The sequence below is a fragment of the Sphaeramia orbicularis genome, chromosome 3 (assembly GCF_902148855.1).
Source record: "Sphaeramia orbicularis chromosome 3, fSphaOr1.1, whole genome shotgun sequence".
Classification (NCBI taxonomy): Eukaryota; Metazoa; Chordata; class Actinopteri; order Kurtiformes; family Apogonidae; genus Sphaeramia; species Sphaeramia orbicularis.
The window spans coordinates 22,417,357-22,439,272 of NC_043959.1; the positions used below are offsets into that span (position 1 = coordinate 22,417,357).

The 21,916-nt window shown below is 37.7% G+C and overlaps 1 protein-coding gene across 1 annotated transcript in view; it reads right to left on the bottom strand.

Moving 5' to 3' along the window:
• The window catches only part of LOC115414140 (protein kinase C-binding protein NELL1-like), an 806,279-nt gene that overhangs the window by 424,452 nt on the left and 359,911 nt on the right, over positions 1–21,916 (bottom strand). The window contains exon 12 of the mRNA XM_030127358.1: positions 11,362–11,490. Within this exon, the coding sequence (XP_029983218.1) occupies positions 11,362–11,490 (129 nt within the window). The remainder of the gene's footprint in view (positions 1–11,361; positions 11,491–21,916) is intronic.

A 21,916-nucleotide genomic window follows, 5' to 3' on the forward strand; every position in this document is an offset into this window, starting at 1 on the left:
CACCCATTCACACACACACTCATACACCAATGGGCTGCTTCTATGCAAGGTGCTACCAGGCCCTACAGGGAGCAATTTAGGGTTCAGTGTCTTGCTCAAGGGCAGTCAGAGCCAGGATTTGAACTGCCAACCCTTCAATTACTGGACGACCCACTCTACCAACTGATCGCCACAGCCAGCCGCCTCATCCTTGTGTCTACATGAACATTTGCGTCAAGTTTGGAGAAATTCCCAACAGATGCTGCTCCGATATTGTATTCAAAGAAATGGAAGAGATGGACGGATGCTCTACCCGGTCAGAGGCGTCACCACAGCGGAGGCATAAAAATCCACTCTACTGTGTAAAACAACTTATCCTAAGCCAATTTAAGATGAGGTGAGAGACGCCATGTCAAACATCACCATACTGTACAGCGGGATTTAAGCTAATCCAATTACAAAAGAAGTTTGAGCTGCCTTTAGGGAGCAACCCCCAAACATGGATAAAGCCTCGGCAGGCATCAGAGCTGCGATTTACATAGTGGATCTAACAATCAGCGTCTCCCAGCCCTTACTCATATGGTGAGGGACTGTCGTGGATTGGACTGGAGCTCTGGGTAAACCTCTTTACCATGCAGATCAAACAGAGACAGACAGACCGGGGGGGTGATGGCGGCTGCCCGGCCCTCAGTGTGTTCAGCGGATTCACTCTGCTGTGGCTCCGACCCAAAGACAACGAAGACGAGCATCGAGCAAATCCTTCAATCCGCAGACTGCAGCTCCCAGACCTCTTAAACAAATAAGTCCATTAGATCCATCACAAGCTCTGGCACTTCAGTACACGACTCCCCAGAGAGGAAGGGGTGGGGGTGGGGGTGGGGGGTGTCAGCTCATCCACCAATCTGTAAACTCGCAACACGACAACAATCTAGTGATGAGGCTAAAGTCGGGGATCAGGTTTGGAACTGTCAGGCTGATTCTGGACGTACTTTGGAAATGAAGACTGATCAAGTTCATGCAGACTGTGTTGGGCTTGGCCTGAATTTATATCAAAAAATGTGTCTTTATGTAGATTCAGTTTTTAGTCCGTTGAGTCTCATGTTGAAATAAGGTTAATATGACTGACTGGTGACTGAGGATTTCACTGCTGCATGAAGTTGTCTCTTTAATTTTGTTGTACATATGTATAATGACAAAGGCATTCTATTCTAAAAGAAAAATGATCAACAAAAAAAAAAAAAAGTGGGAGAAAAATACATGGATTTGAACACTGGTAATACACTGAATTCCAACCCAAAAAATAGAACGTGTGCACACTTGAAAACCCTCGGCCTTCAGTCCACGGCAAAGTTTTTGCACATACAGACAGACGAACGGACGGACAGACAATGTGCTGGACGCCCACCCTCCACTCGTGGACCTCAATCCATCCTCAGTGGATAATTCTACAAGTTACATGACGGACCTGTATGTGGAGGACGTGTCTATAAAGCTGTGAGACAGTAAAAGTGAATGTGAACTCCCCTCACCTTATAATTGCATGCCAAATTTTTTGCACATACATGGACAGACAGACGGATGGACGGACGGACAATACCTTAGAGCCGGTGTTGCCGAGGGTAACAACATACTGTGTAAAAGACCAGGCCTACAGTAGTGGAGGTTTTGGATGCACCAGGTAAACCACCGTACCATTAGCTCCAGTCTGTGCTCCTCTCTGCACTGTAAGACCGGATAAGTTGAGTTTACTTAAAAAATCCCAGGTAACTCATTGCCTTAAAAAAGTTAAGTGATGAGTAATGAAAACTTGAGTGTATTACACTGTAAGCCCGGAATTTGTATTTGCTAAAATCTTTAATTAGAATGCACTTAAATTATTTAAGTTTTATGATGTTCCTATAAAATGTTAAGTATATTCTACTAATTTGTAGACATAGTTGAAAGTACGAAAAAGTTTAAGTTGAATGGAATTAAATCACTAAGCTTTAGCCATGACCACACCTTTTTGTCTTCGCATTGCATTGTGGGTATTGGGCATGTTGTTGAAAATGTATTATTTTTATGTGCAGGGGTTCAGCGGGGTTGTGGTGTTAGTGTTAATTTGGATTTAATGTGTGTACAGCAGTGTTTATTGGCCTTTTTGTGTTTGTTTTTGTATTTTTGTAGAGCTGCACCATGAGTCAGAGCCATAGGAAGAACAATGGCTTTCCTGTTCATCTCAGACTGTTACTGTACAATAGAAATCTCAGTGTTTTGTCAAATTATAAGCACTTTCTGTACTGGCAAATGACTTTGGACTAACTTCCATTCATGCCACAATACATCAAGTTGAATAAAGTCATACCTATTTTGGATAGGAACAGGCTTTTGAGTTTAATTATCTTATAAAAAGTTGTTCAGTCTGGCTGCAATTGAGAAAATTAGTCAGTGTAATCTAAAATGCTGAGTTGAGTGGTTGGATAGTGGGGTTGATTTTACAACAGATTTAAAGTACAAATAACTTGTCTTTTAGTGTTTTCTACTTAATAGTTTAAGTTCAATACTTTTAGCATTAAAGTTGAACCTACTTAAACCAATTGATTAGTCGATCATTACTCAAATCATTTAAGTGCAATCACTTGCCTCAAATTTTTTGAGTAAACTCTACTTGTCCGGGCTTACAGTGCAAACTTGAATGCTTGATTAGAATAGAATTGCTATTTTAAATACAACACACTAAAAGCCAAGCTAATTTAACTTAAAATTTGTTGCAATGTCAATGACTTAATATCATCAGTTCATTTTACTCAATTCCAAGTTGATTTAAATTAAAATCTTTCGCAATATAAATGGCTTTGTATAATTTTTCAATTGAATATACTGTAGTGTGGATGAAATTTGGGCAGGAAGTCAGCTAAAAGTAATTTGCTGGTACAGGGATTGCTTTTAATTTGGCAAAGAATTAAGATTTCCATTATACAAGAATAATCACAGATGAACAGGAAACCCATTGTTCTTCCTATGGCTCTGACTCATGGTGCAGCTTTACAAAAATACAAAAAACAAACACAAAAAGGCCAGTAAACATTGCAATACATAAGTCCAAATTAACACTAACACCACAACCCTGCTGAACCCCTGCACAGAAAAATAACACATTTTCAACAACATGCTCAATACCCACAATGCGATGTGGAGATAAAAAGGTGCGGTCATGACTAAAACTTAGTGATTTAAATCCATTCAACTTAGTACAAACAAAGTAGAATATACTTAACATTTTATAGTAATGTCATGAAACTTAAATCATTTAAGTACATTGTAATTAAAGCAATTTAGTAAATACAAAGTCCGGGCTTACAGTGTGACGCTCAGTCTAAAATCAGCTCTATTCATTGGAAACTGGAGTTCTATCCCATCATAGAACACTTCAGATAGTGGTCAAATGTGTTCCTGGCTTTAACCTTTAAAATGTGAAGTGATGTCTCAGATTATACATTTTAGATCAAAAGACATTTTAGATCACCGGTGGCTCTTCAGGTCTTTGAGGGTTAAACATAACTTTCTTCTGCTGAATCCTAACAACTCTGAATGTTTCATCATTAAATCAGAAAAACTTACAAATGCAGTTGTATTTCTCAACTGACTGGACACGTACATGAAAGAAAGACATGTAATAGACTGGTTGTTGATGTGGTTCTGCCGACATCTGAGTGAAAGGTGACAGTATAAGTATGCACTGTCGATCATCTGTGATATGTTGAAGCATAAACATGACTATGAGTCCGTTAAATAGAGAATTAGATACATTATTAATTATAAACCAGGAGTGAAGTGCTCATATCACAGAGCATGGAACTGAAAACTGTTATTCAGAATTAAAAAAAAGCAACTCATACAAATGCTTTAAATGCCTTTAAACACATTTATGCGCTTCAATAATAAGTGCGATGTTTGAATAAAATTAACTGGAGTGATTTGCTCTGAATACACAGATGAAAAAAAAAAATCCCTATGACAGAGTAAATACGCTTAAGAGGCTATTTTTCATGAATAAATTTGCTTGGTTTGTATTTATGGTTTGTAAGTGGGTCACGGCTTAATGACAAAAGGGAAAATGTAGGTCGCGAGGTGAGACCACAGGAGAACCTCTTGGCATTGTGTTGGAGCCTCTAGTGAATGTCAAATTTCATGTCAATAAAGTGGTTCAGCAGTTTATTCCACCAGTCCAACCTTCATCTTTTGCTGTCATAACTTGTGCAATGTCCTATTTTCTAGTGTCAATGTCTGAGGCGACAAGTCCAAGTGAATGTTTGTGCCAATATTGATGAAATGGCCTCAAGGAAAATTATTGATTATTTTATATGTGCTCACGGCTTGTGATTTCTCTGTCATTTTCTCTGATATTAAGTGTATCCCTATCCAACCTGTGGCATGATCAGCATGTGCACAGCTGTAAATTGTATCTATACATATATAGCTTTTTTGATTTGTCTTTATTTTTGATTTTGCACTTCTTTTGCTCTTGTGTGCTTTCATACTTTGCTGCTAAAAACCTGGAATGTCCCCTTGTGGGACTAATAAAGGCATATCTTATCTTTTCATTGCGAGATGTTTGCAAATTTGTTGTACAAAAAGCTACAAAAGAGACTAAAAGAAGATGTGTATCTGTTGTTGGAGTTAAACTATGGAATGAGGCCAGCATGGATTTAAGACTGTGTAGCCCATTTTGGACATTTAAAAAAATGGTACGCAAGGCAATTTTTGACGGATGCAATTGTTAAGCTCTAATAAGTAATAGGTAAATCATTTGTTTCTGATTCTACATTAAATTACCATTAATTTGGTGGTTAAGTTTTCTATTTCTCTGGTTTATTTTCACCTTTTTTATGTTTCGCTTGTTTGTTTGCTTGGATGCATTGTTTTTTGGGGTGTTTTTTTTTTTTTTTTTTTCCTATATTGGATGCTGGGTAGCTGAATTTGTTCTGTAGGACAGGCATTAATATAAGCATTTTGCTTCTGCCTGGGCCTTTTCAGTCATGAACCTGCTGGTAATGTTTGAAGTGTTGTTGTTGACACTGGTTGTATTATTATGTGACGACTGAATAAAGAATTTCATCATCATCTTATCTTATTATCTTAACTTATCTTTTCATCTTATCTTTTCATCTTATCATCTTATTTTATCTTGTCTTATCTTATCTTATTATTTTATCTTATCTTCTTATCTTATCTAATCTTTTCTTGTGGATGAGGATGTTTATTTTTATTTTTTTACAAAAACACTTGATTACATATATAAAGAATATATATATAGTGAATATTCTAATGTAAAAAAGAAGACTATAAAGTGCAGAATAGTTAAGAGAAGGTGTAGTAACATTCTATTCTAAAAATGCATGACAGCACGAGTTGTAACTAGCAACAAGATCAGAAAATGTATTGTTTCCATAGCAACAACTCTCTTTATTTCTGTTCCAAGTGTCAGTTTTCAGGCTTTTTTGTTGCTGGATACATTTTCTTAGTGACAATTCCATTTCTAGTGATGAGGAAATGGCAAAAATGTAAAAAGCAAACAGGTTCAAGAGTTCAGAGCCCTCGCTACATGGAGCGTTTCTGACGTTTAGAGGGGTCGGTGTTGCCGCTAAGCAGAGAAAAGGTTCAACTGTTGAGACAAGATTTCACCAGGTTGACAATAATGCTGCGCTTGTTGGCGACAGGTGAGCTCCAGCCAATAAACACAGAGAACACATACACCATATAACACTAGAGCCCAGAACTGCAGGGTTATAAATCTGTCTTGTGTCATTGTGAATCTTTGGTCTGAAATAAGCATTAAATAGAGACAGGGTTTACTCAAACACCTGTAGGGATGGTTTCCATCACATTTGAAGGTTTATGGCACAACAGAAGAGCTGCGAGCTAACCCAGTTCATTACTTTCCTTTTGTAAAAGAATCAGACGATGGCATATCCCCCATAGTTTGAACTACGTTAGTGTATTTTGTTTGAGTTTCTTCACTGACAGTAGAGGAGTTTCATAGTTTTTTTTGGAGCATTTTAATAAATAAATATTGAACTGATTTGTAGTTTTGCTCCAGAAATAAACCGATGCCAAACAACGAAATAGATGGACAAAAGGACAAGATAGCAAACAGGTTCATTTCCAGTTTGTAAATGACATATTATTACCTCTGCCAGGAGGTATTGTGATCACTTTGCTTCGTGTGTGTGCGTGCATGTTTGTTTGTTTGTTAGCAAGATAACTCAAAAAGTTATGGACGGATTTTCATGAAATTTTCAGGAAACGATACTGGCACAAGGAAGAAATTATTAAATTTTGGTGGTGATCGGGGGGGCAGATCTGTCTTGGCAGAGGTCTGCGCTCTCCGAGTGCTTTTCTTGTTATAGGTGAATACCCAACCCAGAGGTCCCAACTCAAGTTCAATAGAAAAACACAAAAATAAATGACAGACAAACCTACTCACCCTCATTCTCAGATTTAATTACGTCAAATTAACATGTGTAAATAAGAATTCCACCAGGTAAAACATTCACTCATTCATTATCTGAACCCACTTTATCCTCACTAGGGTCATGGGGGTCGCTTGGAGCCTATCCCAGCTACTTATGGATGAAGGCGGGGTACACCCTGGACATGTCACCAGTTCATCACAGGGCTGAACATATGGAGACAAACAATCACTCTCACATTCCCACCTATGGGCAATTTAGATTAACTGATTAACCTATCAGTGCATGTCTTTGGATGGTGGGAGGAAGCCGGAACCCATGCAGACACAGGGAAAACATGCAAACTCCACACAGAAAGGTCCCACCCCCATCGACTGGTGTTGGAATTGAACCCACGACCCTCTGTCTGTGAGGCACGAGTGCTATCCACTGCACCACCGTGCCACTCATGGTAAAACAAATAATAACAATTGGTTCCAGGCACAACAAACCCCACCCCTCACATGTATTGTAGCTTATTTTAGCATCAATCCAGCTGATGTCATCATGTCTATGCATGTGCTGATGTCAGCATAGACAAGTTTCGCCCATTATAAGTAAATGGGAAAACAAAAGATTTTAAAAATTGATACAAAATTTTAACTTTAACCTACTTTTCCCAAAATATAATCACATCTATTCTGGGTCACTGGCAATCTATAAACCCAATCTGGTATGAATTCAACCAAGAGTGTTGCTGCTACAGACATTTGAAATTTCACCTATTATAAGTAAATGGGGAAAAAAGATGTTAAAAAAAATCATAAAAAATTTGAACTTTGACCGACTTTTCCCAAAATGTACTCAGATCTATTCTGGGTCACTGGCAATCTATAAACCCAATTCGGTATGAATTCAACCAATAGTTTTGCTGCTAAAGTGTTAACAATTAAACAAATAAACAAACCAAACCAAAAACAATACCCCTTACCTATCCTTTGGGGGGCAGGGTAACAACTGGTACAGACCATTTTCATTGGAGCCAGATCCAATTAAAGACCCTAAACCAGGTACATGTCTCTAAATACATCGGTTTGGTGCATTTATGTCAAAGCTTCACAGGAAACAACATATAAATGAACACAGCAGACAGCTCCACAGCTTGGTATTATATTATTTTCATCAACAAGACTGTCCAAGTTGTCTTTAAAAACATTTTCCAATTATTGTTTATTGCAACAATCCAGCTATTTCTGCAACATGTCCTGCTCACATTGACTAACCTTTGACACTCAAATAAAGAAAACATTCACTTTACTAGACAAACTCCAACAGCTGCCAACGCCTGAGGACATGCACCTCTGAAAACACACCCTGGTCACTGTTTTCCATTAACCAATAGGGCTGGGTTACCACTGATTCCCTCAATCTATTCTAATTCACAAGGTCCCGGTTCGATTCCACCTCTGCTCTGATTGAATATGGATTCCCTTAGGGATGTTTTCTGTACATGAGACTCACAGATAAATAATACTGCAAATTGTGCAGGAAACTATCTGATCTGGTATATTATGAAAACAAATACCAATGTGTGTGTTTAGTATTGATTCCAGGCCTTTAGAAAAATCAATTTATTTAAAATTACCACCAACTGCCAGAAGTGGCTTAAAACTCAAACAGCATTCATTCACTCAACAATTCATTCTGTAAGTTAAACATTAAGCGAATCCCACTCATACTCAGCTGTTAAATAAACATTGAGCAATCTATACACTTGTGACATAAAATCTGTCATTTCACCAAAGGCAGTGGTAGATATTTATGTCATGTTATATTAACCTTTAAAGACCTACAACTATTTTTGTGGCAACTTTAAATGAATTTTTCCTCAATATCTAACCATTCCTAAGTCATTTATCACCATTTATTACAACATTATCATCTGAATTTTGCATTTTTCAGTCAAAATCCAGTATTTCCTTATATTCAATTTACTGATCATATACAGTCTACTCTCGTTATACCGCCAACTTCCGTTCACGGCCAAATTGGCGGTATAGCGAAAATGGCGTTACAACGGGTTGCGTCCATAATGTGCATGTCTTTACTATATGATGTCTATGCTGCCTCCGTTAACCCGTTCTAATTGCGTTTCTAAATAAATCTTGATTCTGTTATGTTGTAAGGGATCATTTAAAGTGGGGAAACATTTTAAGCATTATTATACCGTGTCGGGAAATGACACCCCATCATCTTGAGGCTTTGGCTTAATCCCACGTCCTCTTCCCGACATCCTGACCTACTGAGTGTTCTGCGATAAATGAACGGTGGCCGTTCCGTAGACCTACGCGTAGCTTGTCGCGATCAGCGTCTGGCGCGTTTGTTTCAGTGCATTGTTAAAATTCATGTGTACTCGATGGCAATCACGCTGGCGGTATAACGGTCGGGAAATCAATGGTATAAGTGTTGTTTGTGCATGGAACTGGGCTGGCGGATGGCGATAGGCGGAAATGGCGGTAGCTAATGGAATAATGCATTGGGGATTTTTGTGCAATGGTTTTGGTCGGCGGTGAGCAAAAATGGGGGTATAACGGCGGGCGGTTTAACGAGAGTAGACTGTAGATGTAAATGAGTAAATTTAACCCTTTCATGCAATTATGACGACCATGGTCCCAATATTTGTGTTTTTTTATTGCTCTTTAGGCATGAAAAAAACATGCAATTTAGTTTTTTTTTTTTTTTTTTTAAGGAGTTACAAAACTGTCCACTCAGCCGGACCCCATGCATTTAATTTTTCAAGCAAAGAAACATGTATTTAAAACTTAATATCAGAAAGTGATATGGGAAAGTATGCAATAAAAACATTTTTAATGCTGCTAATCAGATGTTTTCCCACATTTTAATATACTCTAATACTAGTTATTATTCATTTCATGGAGATAATATGCAAAAAAAAAAAACCTGTTTTGTTTGTTTACACTAAAACATATCACTGCAGATCAGGTTTATCAAGAACAGCATAGTTACAGTAACGGTATGAAATGCACTGTATGAGATGATGCGTAAGTGTCCTCTGTGTTGGCTGATATGGCACTAAAACAACAAACTTCATGAATATACAAGAGAACAGCTGGAGAATAGCTCTCCACTGTAGTGACCTCTGTGCATGAAAGGGTTAAAGGTTATTATATCAGAGCAGAGAAAACTGGAGAAAAACTGAACAAGCTGCATTGTAATAGGTGCATCCCTACTCACTACCAAGCAAATGAAAATCTCATTAATCAAACCTTGACAGTCTAAACAGTTATCTAAATATGTTTGTGGCTGCTTAACCCTTTCTTGGGCAAGTGACTATTTTTGGTCATTTCATCAAACATTAAATATGTGGCCAATCCTGTGCTTCAGTGAGGTCCAGAAGCATGTAGGTTTTGAGAATCACTAAATAATGATTCAGAGAGATTTTATGGACATTTTGAAGCTGTAAATAGTGAATATGAGTGATTTTTGTCAGTTTATGACTTGATAACAGTTGTTTTATTGCGTGTGTTTACTTTTTAGCAAGTGCTGCTCAGATGTTTTATGGTAAGAGGAGGGAGATGACGATGTCTAATAACACACTATGGTTGAAATTTTGAATTTCAGAGCATTTCAATGAGTGCCCTATAAAGGGTTAATGAAACAATCAACTATCAATTTCATTTGTATTTTTAAATTTTCCACAGTCTTATAAATAATTATCTTTAGATTTCAAATGATTAGATTTTTTTTTTTTAACCCTTTCATGCATGAATTATGAGAACCTTAGTCAATATTTTTTTCGTGAGTGTTTATATTCCTCTTTAGGCATGAAAAAAATAATGCAATTGATTTTTTTTTTTTTCTTTTTTTAATGAACCTATTTTTCATGGAGTTACAAAAATGTCCACTCAGCTTGACACCATGTATTTAAGTTTTGAAGCAAAGAAACATTTATTTAAAAATCATCATCAGAAAGTGATATACTGTGTGAAAACTATGAAAAAAAAAAACATTTTTAATGCCACTCGATTGCATTTTATCATACTCTAATATTAGTTATGACTCATTTCATGAAGATAATATCCTCCTGAGACCCAGGAATTTGACAGTTTTAGCTTTTTGACATAAAAAAATGTCTTGATTGGAAACTGCATAATGCAATAGTTTTTTCTTTCTTTCTTTTTTTTTTTTTTTTATTATTTTTACTTATTGATTAATTTTTTTAATGGAATGTCCTTTGCATTGGACAGCATTTAAATAAAACTGTCAAACTTTTGTCCCCTATAGAGGACAAAATGTATTGCTGGGTTTCAGGTGGATATGCAAAAAAAAAAAAAAAAAAAAATTGTTTGTTAATTACAGTCTAATAACAATTAGCAATTGATTTATACTAAATCATGTTACTACAGATCAGGTTTATCAAGAGCAGCAAAATTCCAGTAATTGTATGAATGTCAGTGTTTGGGATGGTGCATAAGCGTCCACTGTGTTGGCTGATATGCAACTAAAACAATAAAACCCATGAATATATAAGAGAACAGCTGGAGAAGAACTGTCCACTGGAGTGACCACTGTGCATGAAAGGGTTAAAACGCAGCCCTATTAACCAAGGAGTCGTACCACTTTGATATTATAATTTCACCAGGAATGTAAATGACCTCCGACAAGTGGAACAATCCTTCTCCTTTTTCCCTGCTGATACTTAGTCAAACCACTTGTGCAATAATGAGAAAACCGACTCAGATTCACCTCTGACCACACTTTGTTCCCATCACAGACACTCATCATTATGTCACAATTGGTGCATAACAGCTTGTTATGCATCTCAGACCGCCGCTCACAAAAGACCATGAAGGAAAACCTGACACGCTGCCCCCCGATGCAGCTTCTAACGTCTCGATCGGAGCTCTGTCTGAGCCGGGCAACGTCCTACCTTCACAGTAAGTCGAATCCCCGTGGATGGACGCGTAGCCACTCTTGCATTCGCACTCCGCTTTGGTATTCCGGTTTTTACACTCAGAGTTTTCTCCACAAATGAGTCCCTCTGCGCAGAAGTCATAACCTGAAACAGAGCGACAAAGGAAGCCTCGATTTACTTTGGTGTTAAAACTCGCTTGAGGCCGTGACACAAAACACACGACTGTACTCAGATATAAAAGCACACGCATCCACAAACAACATACCTGGACCCGTCGCCCATAATGCTGTTGACAACAAAAAGCTGTATAAAGTTTATGACTGCAGTAAATTTGGTGTGATGATAAAAGTTAGCAAGCATACAAACAATGACACAAAAAAATAAATAAAAATGCACAGACAGACAGAAAACGATGCCGGTCACGTAGGGGGAATGATCTCAGAGCATGTCATCCATCCTGCCTACAGACTGAAACAGTCAGCTGTACTCCGCTCAGCTGCACAGGACATTTTGTTCTGCTGGTTTTCTGTTCATGTTTCAGTAAAAAAAGTGAGCTGACACATGCTGATTTAAAAAAAATAAGACTTATGCTGTTGACACCGGTCGACTTCAGCGACAGGAGAAGGCGAGGTGAATGATAGCTCTGCAAAATATGACGGAGTTACAGGAAGAGTCTGCACTCCATCAGGATGGAGTGTTATCTGAGTGTTCATCATTAGGGTGGGTGGATGGATGGAGGAAGCGAGTGGTGGGTGGGTGGATGGATGGATGGATGGATGGATGGGCAGATTACATGGATGGATGGATGGATGGATGGATAGGCATATTATATGGATGGATGGATGGTCAGATTAGATGAGGGAGGGAGGGGTAAATGGATGGATGGATGGATGGATAGGCAGATTATATGGATGGATGGATGGATGGATGGATGGGCAGATTATATGGATGGATGGATGGATAGGCAGATTATATGGATGGATGGATGGATGGATGGATGGATGGATAGATAGGCAGATTATATGGATGGATGGATGGATGGATGGTCAGATTGGATGAGGGAGGGAGGGGTAAATGGATGGATGGATGGATGGATGGATAGGCAGATTATATGGATGGATGATGGATGGAGGATGGATGGATGGATGGATGGGCAGATTATATGGATGGATGGATGGATGGATGGATGGATGGATGGGCAGATTATATGGATGGATGGATGGATGGATGGATGGATGGATAGATAGGCAGATTATATGGATGGATGGATGGATGGTCAGATTAGATGAGGGAGGGAGGGGTAAATGGATGGATGGATAGGCAGATTATATGGATGGATGGATGGATGGATGGGCAGATTATATGGATGGATGGATGGATGGATGGATGGGCAGATTATATGGATGGATGGGTGGATGGATGGTCAGATTAGATGAAGGAGGGGTAAATGGATGGATGAATGGATGGATGGATGGGCAGATTATATGGATGGGTGGGTGGATGGATGGTCAGATTAGATGAGGGAGGGGTAAATGGATGGATGAATGGATGAGATGGTCAGATTAGACAAATGGATGGACTTTAAAAAAAACAAAACTCCATCACATGCATTTCAGTGGTCACACACACCACAGAGTTCAGTAAATGCTTTGAATGCGAATGTCTTTAAATAAAATGTTGAAAGTGTGAACTGTGTCCTCGTCTCGCGTTGTTACTAAACCTACACGGTCTGATTGACTCTGCAAACCTAAAGAGCCCAGTTGAGCTGTGCTGGTGCTGCTGCCTGGGTTGTACACACTTCCTGCTCTGTATTCTGCAGACGCACACCCATCGCTTGTAGCCGTCACAGCGTCCTGGCCTTTGATGCATCAACTCCTGACTCTGTCCACTTATGGATCTCCTCCACTTTGTCAAACTGCCTCTTTTCCTACAATTTTCTCCTGCGCTGCTGCTACTCGTCTCTGCCGAGCTTTGTTCTTTCAGTTGCGTTTCTAAAAAGATACTGCATCGTGGAATGGCGCCTTTTTCAGCGATAATACTCGATGACATTTCCTCTTGGTGGAATACATCAAGAAAAGCTGAGAGATAATCTGAAGCCAACTTTCGAAAAAGCACAAAAGAAATGAAAATATCAATGAGGTGCATTTCTCTAAACCGGTTTTGGAGTGAATAAAGTATGTGGTGTGTTGACTGAAGGTGGTGCTGTGGACTTTAAAGTAGAAAACATTGGGAAGATGCTGATGATCAATCAGCTGATCAGTTTTGCAACATAAGTTAAATGTTAAAGTTAAGGATAAACATTAACTCACTTTACATGGGGTAATTCAGTCTGTATTTTACCTAGCATTAGCATTAAGGATAGCATTAGCAAATTAGCAGCAGTGACCTGCCACAGAAGAATTAACCTACATATTATTATTATTTTTATTTATTTATGGATCAAGCGAAAGTTAGAATCAACATGAAAAAGTTAATTTCACATCATTTATCGAGCCGGCTCATTTTTTAGCTAAAGATCTCAATTTTATGGAACTGTCATCCTTTTTAAAATACCACTTACATCAGGGGTTTCAAACATGCGGCCCAGGGCCCAAATGCGTCAAATTCACACAATAAATAACCTGCAGCCCGTTTGAAGGATGCCAACAAGCATTAATAAATTATCAGAGTAGTTGCAGGATTAGTTTTCCAGTGATCAAGCCTTCTGCCTCTGCATGGAAGTACATCATCAGTATAAGGAGGACATGCCACATAAACAGAAGGCTGCAGTACGTTCATTAGCCTGGTTTATTACAGGAATTTAATGAACATTGTGGTGAATACAGACACCACAAATACATGCACATAAACATGGGTTATTTTAATCCCCTTCACTCACTAGTCGCTTTTCCATCGGACATCTGCGCAAAACTTTACCGATATTTACTAGAAGTCGAAAAAACAAAAGTGCGTAATGTCGTTTTTTCCATTACATCACAAATGCGATGATTTATTATCGCGAAATGACACAAGATGTCATTCCATAAACATGATGACGAACATAAATATGGTGTTGATTTACAGATATATTCATTGTTATTATTTATTACCCCTCTATCTTGTACTAAATTAAAAAAATGATTGGGTTTCCTGGTGGTTCCACACATACCGCGACATGTTTCTTCTCCTTCTTCGTTTGTTGTAACATATGTCAAAATCCGTTTTTTTAATTCACCTGACTCTAGTTGCGAAAAAAGGTCTTTCCATTGCAGTTTTTGGTGATATACCATTTGCGCTACGCCTGAAGAACCACCTCTTGCCAGTGCAAAAACTTTTAATCGAAAAATGAGACTTTTGGCGAAATTGACATTTTTCCATTAAGTTATATTTGCGCAATTTGAGGGTCAATGGAAAAGCGACTACTGACTCATATTTTTGTTTTCATGGTTGTGATTGTTAAGAAAGAAAGAAAAAAAGTCTCCAAACTTTTTGAAGGAATAACATTACAAAGATTCCAATCAGGCCCGTGGGATGAATTTGCAAAGTGCAAAAATTCCACAGTCAAAGCTGTTGAACTCATTTTAGTTCAGGTTCCACCAACAGACCAATATGATCTACAGTCAAATAACAGCCTACAAAAAATAATGGCTCCATATTTTTTTCTGTTTGATGTGAAAAAAATATTACGTTATGTCTATATATAATGACAACTTCAAATTTTTGTCTGTTTTAGTGCAAACTAGAAGCACTCAGAGAGCGCAGACCTCCGCCAAGGCTGATCAGTGGCCCCCCCCGTGGGCCCCCCCACCCCCGATCACCACCAAAATTTAATCATTTCTTCCTTATCCCATTTCCAACAAACCCTGTCAAAATCTGTCCATAACTTTTTGAGTTATGTTGCACACTAACGGACAGACAAACAAACCCTGGCAAAAACATAACCTTCTTGGCGGAGGTAAAAATAGCATAAAATTATGAAAATATTTACATTGACAAACTATCCTGAAACAATAAAATGTGAATAACCTGAACAAATATGAACAACCTGAAATGTCTAAGGAAAATTAAGCACAATTTTAACAATTTTCTGCCTGTTTCTCAGTGTTCAGTGTCTTTGTAGATCTGATCCATAGTGCACATGTAGAAATGATAAGTTGAGGCAGAATATTGTTAAAATTGCACTTATTTTTCTTAAGAAATTTCAGTTTTTTCAGGTTATTCACATCTTTTTTGTTTGAATAGTTTATAAAAGTAAGTATTTTCATAATTTTATGTTTTTTGGGTTTTTTTTGCACTAAAACAAAGACAGAAATTTGGATTTGTCATTATTTATAGGTTATTATGCTTTTATTTTACTGGTCCGGCCCACTGGAGATCAAATCGGGTTGAATGTGGCCCCTGAAAGAAAATGAGTTTGAGACCCCTGACTTAAATAGTACAGGAGAAGTTCCGAACCTTCTGCTAGGCTGCATTAAATTAAACAAAAGACATGCAAAAGACTTTCCATTACTTTGAGAAATAAAAAATCTGACTGATGAAGTTTATGACTTCATACACTGGTCACATTTAAAAAGCCAGAGTCATTGTATGCTGTAGATGAGTTAATTGTGTTAAAATTTTTACTCAAATTAATCATGATGATGGATTAATCTGTGTTAATGGTTTAATTTTGACAGCCCTAATTATTATTATAGCATAAAACCTTTCTTGATCAAATGGTTGACTTGTCCTTTTATGGTTAAACAAGCAAAAATACTACATTTAGATTTTTTTACAATATAAAACACACTCATTCTTGGTCATCGCATGTAATGTAATGTTATTCCTTCAAAAAGTTTGGAGACTTTTTTTCTTTCTTTCTTAACAATCACAACCATGAAAACAAAAATATGAGTCAGTAGTCGCTTTTCCATTGACCCTCAAATTGCGCAAATATAACTTAATGGAAAAATGACAATTTCGCCCAAAGTCTCATTTTTCGATTAAAAGTTTTTGCACTGGCAAGAGGTGGTTCTTCAGGCGTAGCGCAAATGGTATATCACCAAAAACTGCAATGGAAAGACCTTTTTTCGCAACTAGAGTCAGGTGAATTAAAAAAACGGATTTTGACATATGTTACAACAAGCGAAGAAAAAGAAAAAACATGTCGCGGTATGTGTGGACACACCAGGAAACCCAATCATTTTTTAATTTAGTACGAGATAGAGTGGTAATATATAATAATAATGAATATATCTGCAAATCAATACCATATTTACGTTTGTTGCTATGTTTATGGAATGACTTCTCGTGACATTTCGCGATAATAAACAAATCATCGCATTTGTGATGTAATGGCAAAAACGACATTACGCACTTTTGTTTTTTCGACTTCTAGTAAATATTGGTAAAGTTTTGCGCAGATGTCCGATGGAAAAGCGACTAGTAAGTGAAGGCGATTAAAATAACCCATGTTTATGTGCATGTATTTGTGGTGTCTGTATTCACCATAATGTTAAATTCCTGTTATAAACCAGGCTAATGAACGTACTGCAGCCTTCTGTTTATGTGGCGTGTCCTCCTGATACTGATGATGTACTTCCATGTAGAGGCAGAAGGCTTTATCACTGGAAAAATAATCCTGCAACTACTCTGATAATTTATTAATGCTTGTTGGCATCCTTCAAACGGGCTGCAGGTTATTTATTGTGTGAATTTGACTCTTCCTCTATGTCATATCTGATAATAAACTGCACATTTTAGATTTTTAATAGCCTGCTGAATAAAAGAACGGCTATTTAAATGCATTAACCTGGGCTCTGAGGGAAATCTTCTAAATAGTCAGCAGATTCATCAGTAAGGAAAATACTGATTACTTGCGACCCTGGTATTCAGAAATGGAACAGATCGATGCAATGAGAATACAAGCGATTAAAAAATACAAGTTTTGCTTTTTTTGGGGGGGGGGGTCATTTTTAGGGACATGAGTGGAAAAGTATGAACATGCAAATGATGTTCATGTCGAATAAAGAGCGTTAACATCCTCTGTCATAACGGCAAAAAAACTGAATGACATCCTGCACGTGTAGAGAATAATAAAAAGACAGACTGGGACTCAGATAAGGAACCAGGTGGACAGACAGACAGACAGACAGACAGACGGACAGACAGGTAGATGATTGGTCTACTGCTCTGTAAGTATGAGCTCATGTAGCCCATCATGTCCTGTAATGAGTGACAGCCCGGCTGCACATAAAAGCCCTGAGAGGCGGGCAGCCTGGGGAGTTATTACAGAGGAAAGAGCTGTGTCTGCATTACCCCCCCACCACCACCACCACCACCACCGACTCCCCCTCCCCTCTATACCACCAGACCTGTGTACATGTAAAGGGACTGATTGCAAAGGGAATAACACATGTAAGGGAAGTGTGTGGGCTGCAGCCACAGCACAGAAATGATGGAAATGACTAGAAATACAAACACAAATGCCTCATGCTCCAAATATTGTTTTTTCAGTAAAACCATATAAACCAATGTGACCCTGAGGACTGGGCGCTTTAGCTCAGATGTTTTGCAATGCACAGGATGATAATGGTCGTTTCTGACTAAAAAAGCCAAACCTGAGAACATTAAATCACCAACTCGCCTGAAATTTCTAGTGATTGGTACAAATAAAAACCTACCAGTAAAAAAATATGTGGCGTTTATCTTTCAAATGTTCATTGTGGTCTGTTTCAGATGCTGCAGCTCTTTCATAATTCATAGTTTGAGTTATTGTTTGTTCAGTATTAATTGTCAGCCTTGAAAATCCAAGCTGGACTGACTGTACATATCCTGACCAAGGAAAATCAAATTCTCACTTTGTGCAGTAATCTACACCTGGCTTTTCTACCTCCGTTAATAATAATATACATTATATAGACTAAATGTCATCTAAAATTAATGACTATTTGCAACATAGTATAGCAAACTATTACATGGTCATAAACAAAGTTATTTTAGAAAAAAAAAAAAAAGTCTCCATTTTTAATGTCTGGGCTCACCAGAAATTTGTGATGTTAAAATGGGGTCATGAGCCAAAAAAGGTTGGGAATAACTGAGCTAGCCTGTTCTAATTGCGTTTTTTTTATTTATTTATTTTTTTTTAGTATAATGTTTCTGAAAAGACAAGTGACATATTCATAATAGACTTGTAGCTTTAACTTCTTATTTCTATGATATACTTTTTGCACACTTATTTATTTGTCTTTAATTCTTTATATGGGTGCTTCTATGAAACGTGTCCCTAAAAACCGGGCAGAGGGGCTAAAAATTCAAATCAGATGTAGACTAATGTTATGAAGTAGGTTTGGATGCACTTTGGGTCTATTTTGAAAATAAATACTTACTGAGATAAAAGAGAAACTATTTTTCAGATAAAACACATTTTTACATTATTTTGCATTATTTTTAATACAAAAATCCACACGTAACACAGTAAAAAGGACACAAAAATTATGTGCTACTATTTTTTTAATGTCTCTTTATTCTCTCACAGGTACATTTTGGGAATTGAACTAATTATGGAAGGCAGAGTGTTTTATAAAAATGACAGCTGTAGCAAAAAAAAAAAAAAAAAGCCATTTATTTGTGTTTAACTGGGCAGGTTCTGCATGTCATGTGAGTGGACACGATGGATTACACACAAAACCTGGAATGAGACTGAGATTCATGAAAAACCCACATGTCTGGATTAGAAAAACCACTAGGATCGACACATTTAACACAGTGTCTTTATTTACATTCACTGTGGAGCCTCTGAGCATCCAAGTGGGTCATAACTGCATTTTACCTCAATTATGTACATGTATTGATAGAATTATTGGATCAACTGTCATACCTGCTGCCAGACGCTAGTCTGGTTTTGTCTGTCTTTTATGTTTTGTCACTTCCTGTTTTATTTTGTTAAGTGTTCCCTCATGTGTCTTGTCTGTCGTCTTTACTTCCTGTTCCCCGTTCATCCTGACCTCTGTCCTGATTACCTGTCTCCGCCCTGATTTGTTCCACCTGTGTCTAGTTGTCTTCCCTCCCTTTTGTGTATTTAAACCCTGTCTCTCCCTTATGTCAATCGCCAGTTTATAACTCTAGCAGTTCAGACCAGCGTTTTGACCTCGTTTGTTCGTTTGCTTGCCTGTTTTTTGACCTGTTTTTGGATCCCTCGGTTTTTCGTCTTCTGCCTGCTCCCTGTCTGGTTTTGTCTGCCTCTCCTGATTCCTGGTTTTGACCTTCTCGCCCTGACTATCGGTACGTGAGTTTTGTCTTGTCCTTATGTCCTGTCGCCCGAGAATTTGCCTGCCTGTGTATGACCTGTTTCCGTCCCTGACCTCCCTTTGCTTCTCCCTAGTCGGGAGAGAAACCCCAAACACCGTACGGGGAGACAGGCTGTCGCCCCCGATCCAGAGAACGAATCAGAGAAGGATATCAACAACCATTATCCTCAAGATTCTGTCACTGTTCATTATTTTTCACCTGTGTGTGATAAATAAACCTTTTGAATTATATTTTTGGCGTTTGAGTTCTGCATTTGGATTCTGTGTTTGTACTAGCACCTTTACATCAACAGATATTAACCCTTTCATGCACACTGGTCACTACAGTGGACAGCTATTCTACAGCTGTTCTCCTGTATATTCATGGATTTTTTTTTTTTTTTTTTTACACATATCTTTATTAAAGTTTTAAGACACTATATCTTTTCTGACATGAATCGGTAACATTATGTAGATCTCTCCTGAGCATAAACCCCCAGAATCACAAGCCCTCTCCATAGTTTTCACACAATTTATCAGTAAATACATGTTTCTAAATGTGTGGTGTCCAGCTGAGTGGACATTTTTGTAACTTCATGAAAAATAGGTTCATAAGATTTTTTTTTTTTTTTTTTCATTATTATTATTTTTTTTAAATATTTTTATTTTATTTATTTTTTTACATTTATTTTTCAGAAGAAAATTTTCAATCGCATTGTTTTTTTCATGCCTAAAGAGGAATAAAAACACTCAGGAAAAAATTTTGATTAAGGTTCTCATAATTTGTGCATGAAAGGGTTAAACATTCTATGACAGTAGATGGTAGGGATGTCCCGATCCGAACTAAAGATTGGTATCGGCTGCCGATCTGGCATTTTTTAGAAGACTGGATCAGATTTAGTCACAGGATTGGGCCGATCCGGGCCCGGTTCAGGATGTGTGTGGTGGTGGTGGTGGTAAACAAACATTCTGCCCCCTCAAGTGAAAGTTTCCAAAAGTAGGGAAATGCTGCACAACAGCGGGAGGCTTAGAAGAATTAGGAAAGCATCCAGAAGTTTCACTTTCACTTTACGGTCTGCACATACTCATTATGAGGTACGTAGGGTAGTGATGCGCGAGTCGGGCGTCTTTCAACCTGCGGGGCTTTTGTGGAATTATTTGACCCGACCCAACCTCCCCCGCAAATAAACTGACATTCTTTTGGCCCGATCCGTGAGTAACCCGCTGATCTGCACATCACTGAATGCACAGAACGCACCCACATATAATACCTGGACGGACCTGTCCATAGACCAACTACAGCAGTGGCAAACATATGGCCTGCGGGCCAAAACCAACCCGCCAAAGGTTCTAATTTGTCCCAAAGTATAAAATTTGGAAAGTGCAAAAATTACACTAAAGTTGTTGGGAGTCAAAGGTGTCATAGTTGTTTTAGTTCTGGTTCCACATTCAGCCCAATTGTGATCTCAAGTAAAATAATAGTGTAATAATACCCTATAAATAATGACTCCAAATTTAAATCAAAATTTCATTGTAAAACATTAGTATCAGATCAGTATCAGCAAAACTAATCCCCCCCAAAAATTGGATCAGAAGCAAAAAAAATCCAGATCAGGACCAAGGTTCTAATAGTCTTAATTTTTCATTATAGTTTAGTTTTATTTAGTTTTGGCTTTTTTTCTTTAATTCAGTTAGTTTTAATTCATTTTTAGAGCAGGTTTGCTAGTTTTTATTAGTTTAAATTTTTTTCTAAATGCTTAGTTTTCGTTTAGTTTTAGTATTTATTTCAGTTTTGTCGTATCTTTTCTCTTCTTCGCTGTCATATTCAAATAAATCCCAGATAGGACTAGAGTGGGGACCAGAAGATGACTCTAAACCACAAGTGACAAGAAGTGACGGACCGCGAAGTTCTGTATGGTGCCACTAGCTAAAATTGTTAGAGTGAAATAAATCGCTTTCGTATCAATCCAACACTGACAAAGATGAAAGCGAAGGGAATTTTATCCAGAATTTTTATACATTTTAGTTAGTTTTGTAAACACACAATACAGTTTCAGTTAGTTATCTTTTCTCTTTTAATTATAGTTTTTATTTATTTCAGTTAACAAAAATGTTGTTTCAATTGTAGTTTTCGTCATTTCGTTAGTTTTCATTAACGATATTAACCTTGAACTTTGGTTTTAGTTGCTGGTTAGATTTATGAGGGTTAACAGGAAAGAAAAACCCACTGATGGGGTTCTTGCCTCTTGGTCTAATCTAATGTGTAAACCAATGAAGTGACTTTAACTAACAGTGACTCCAGTGTTTCATGATGTAAGTTTAAG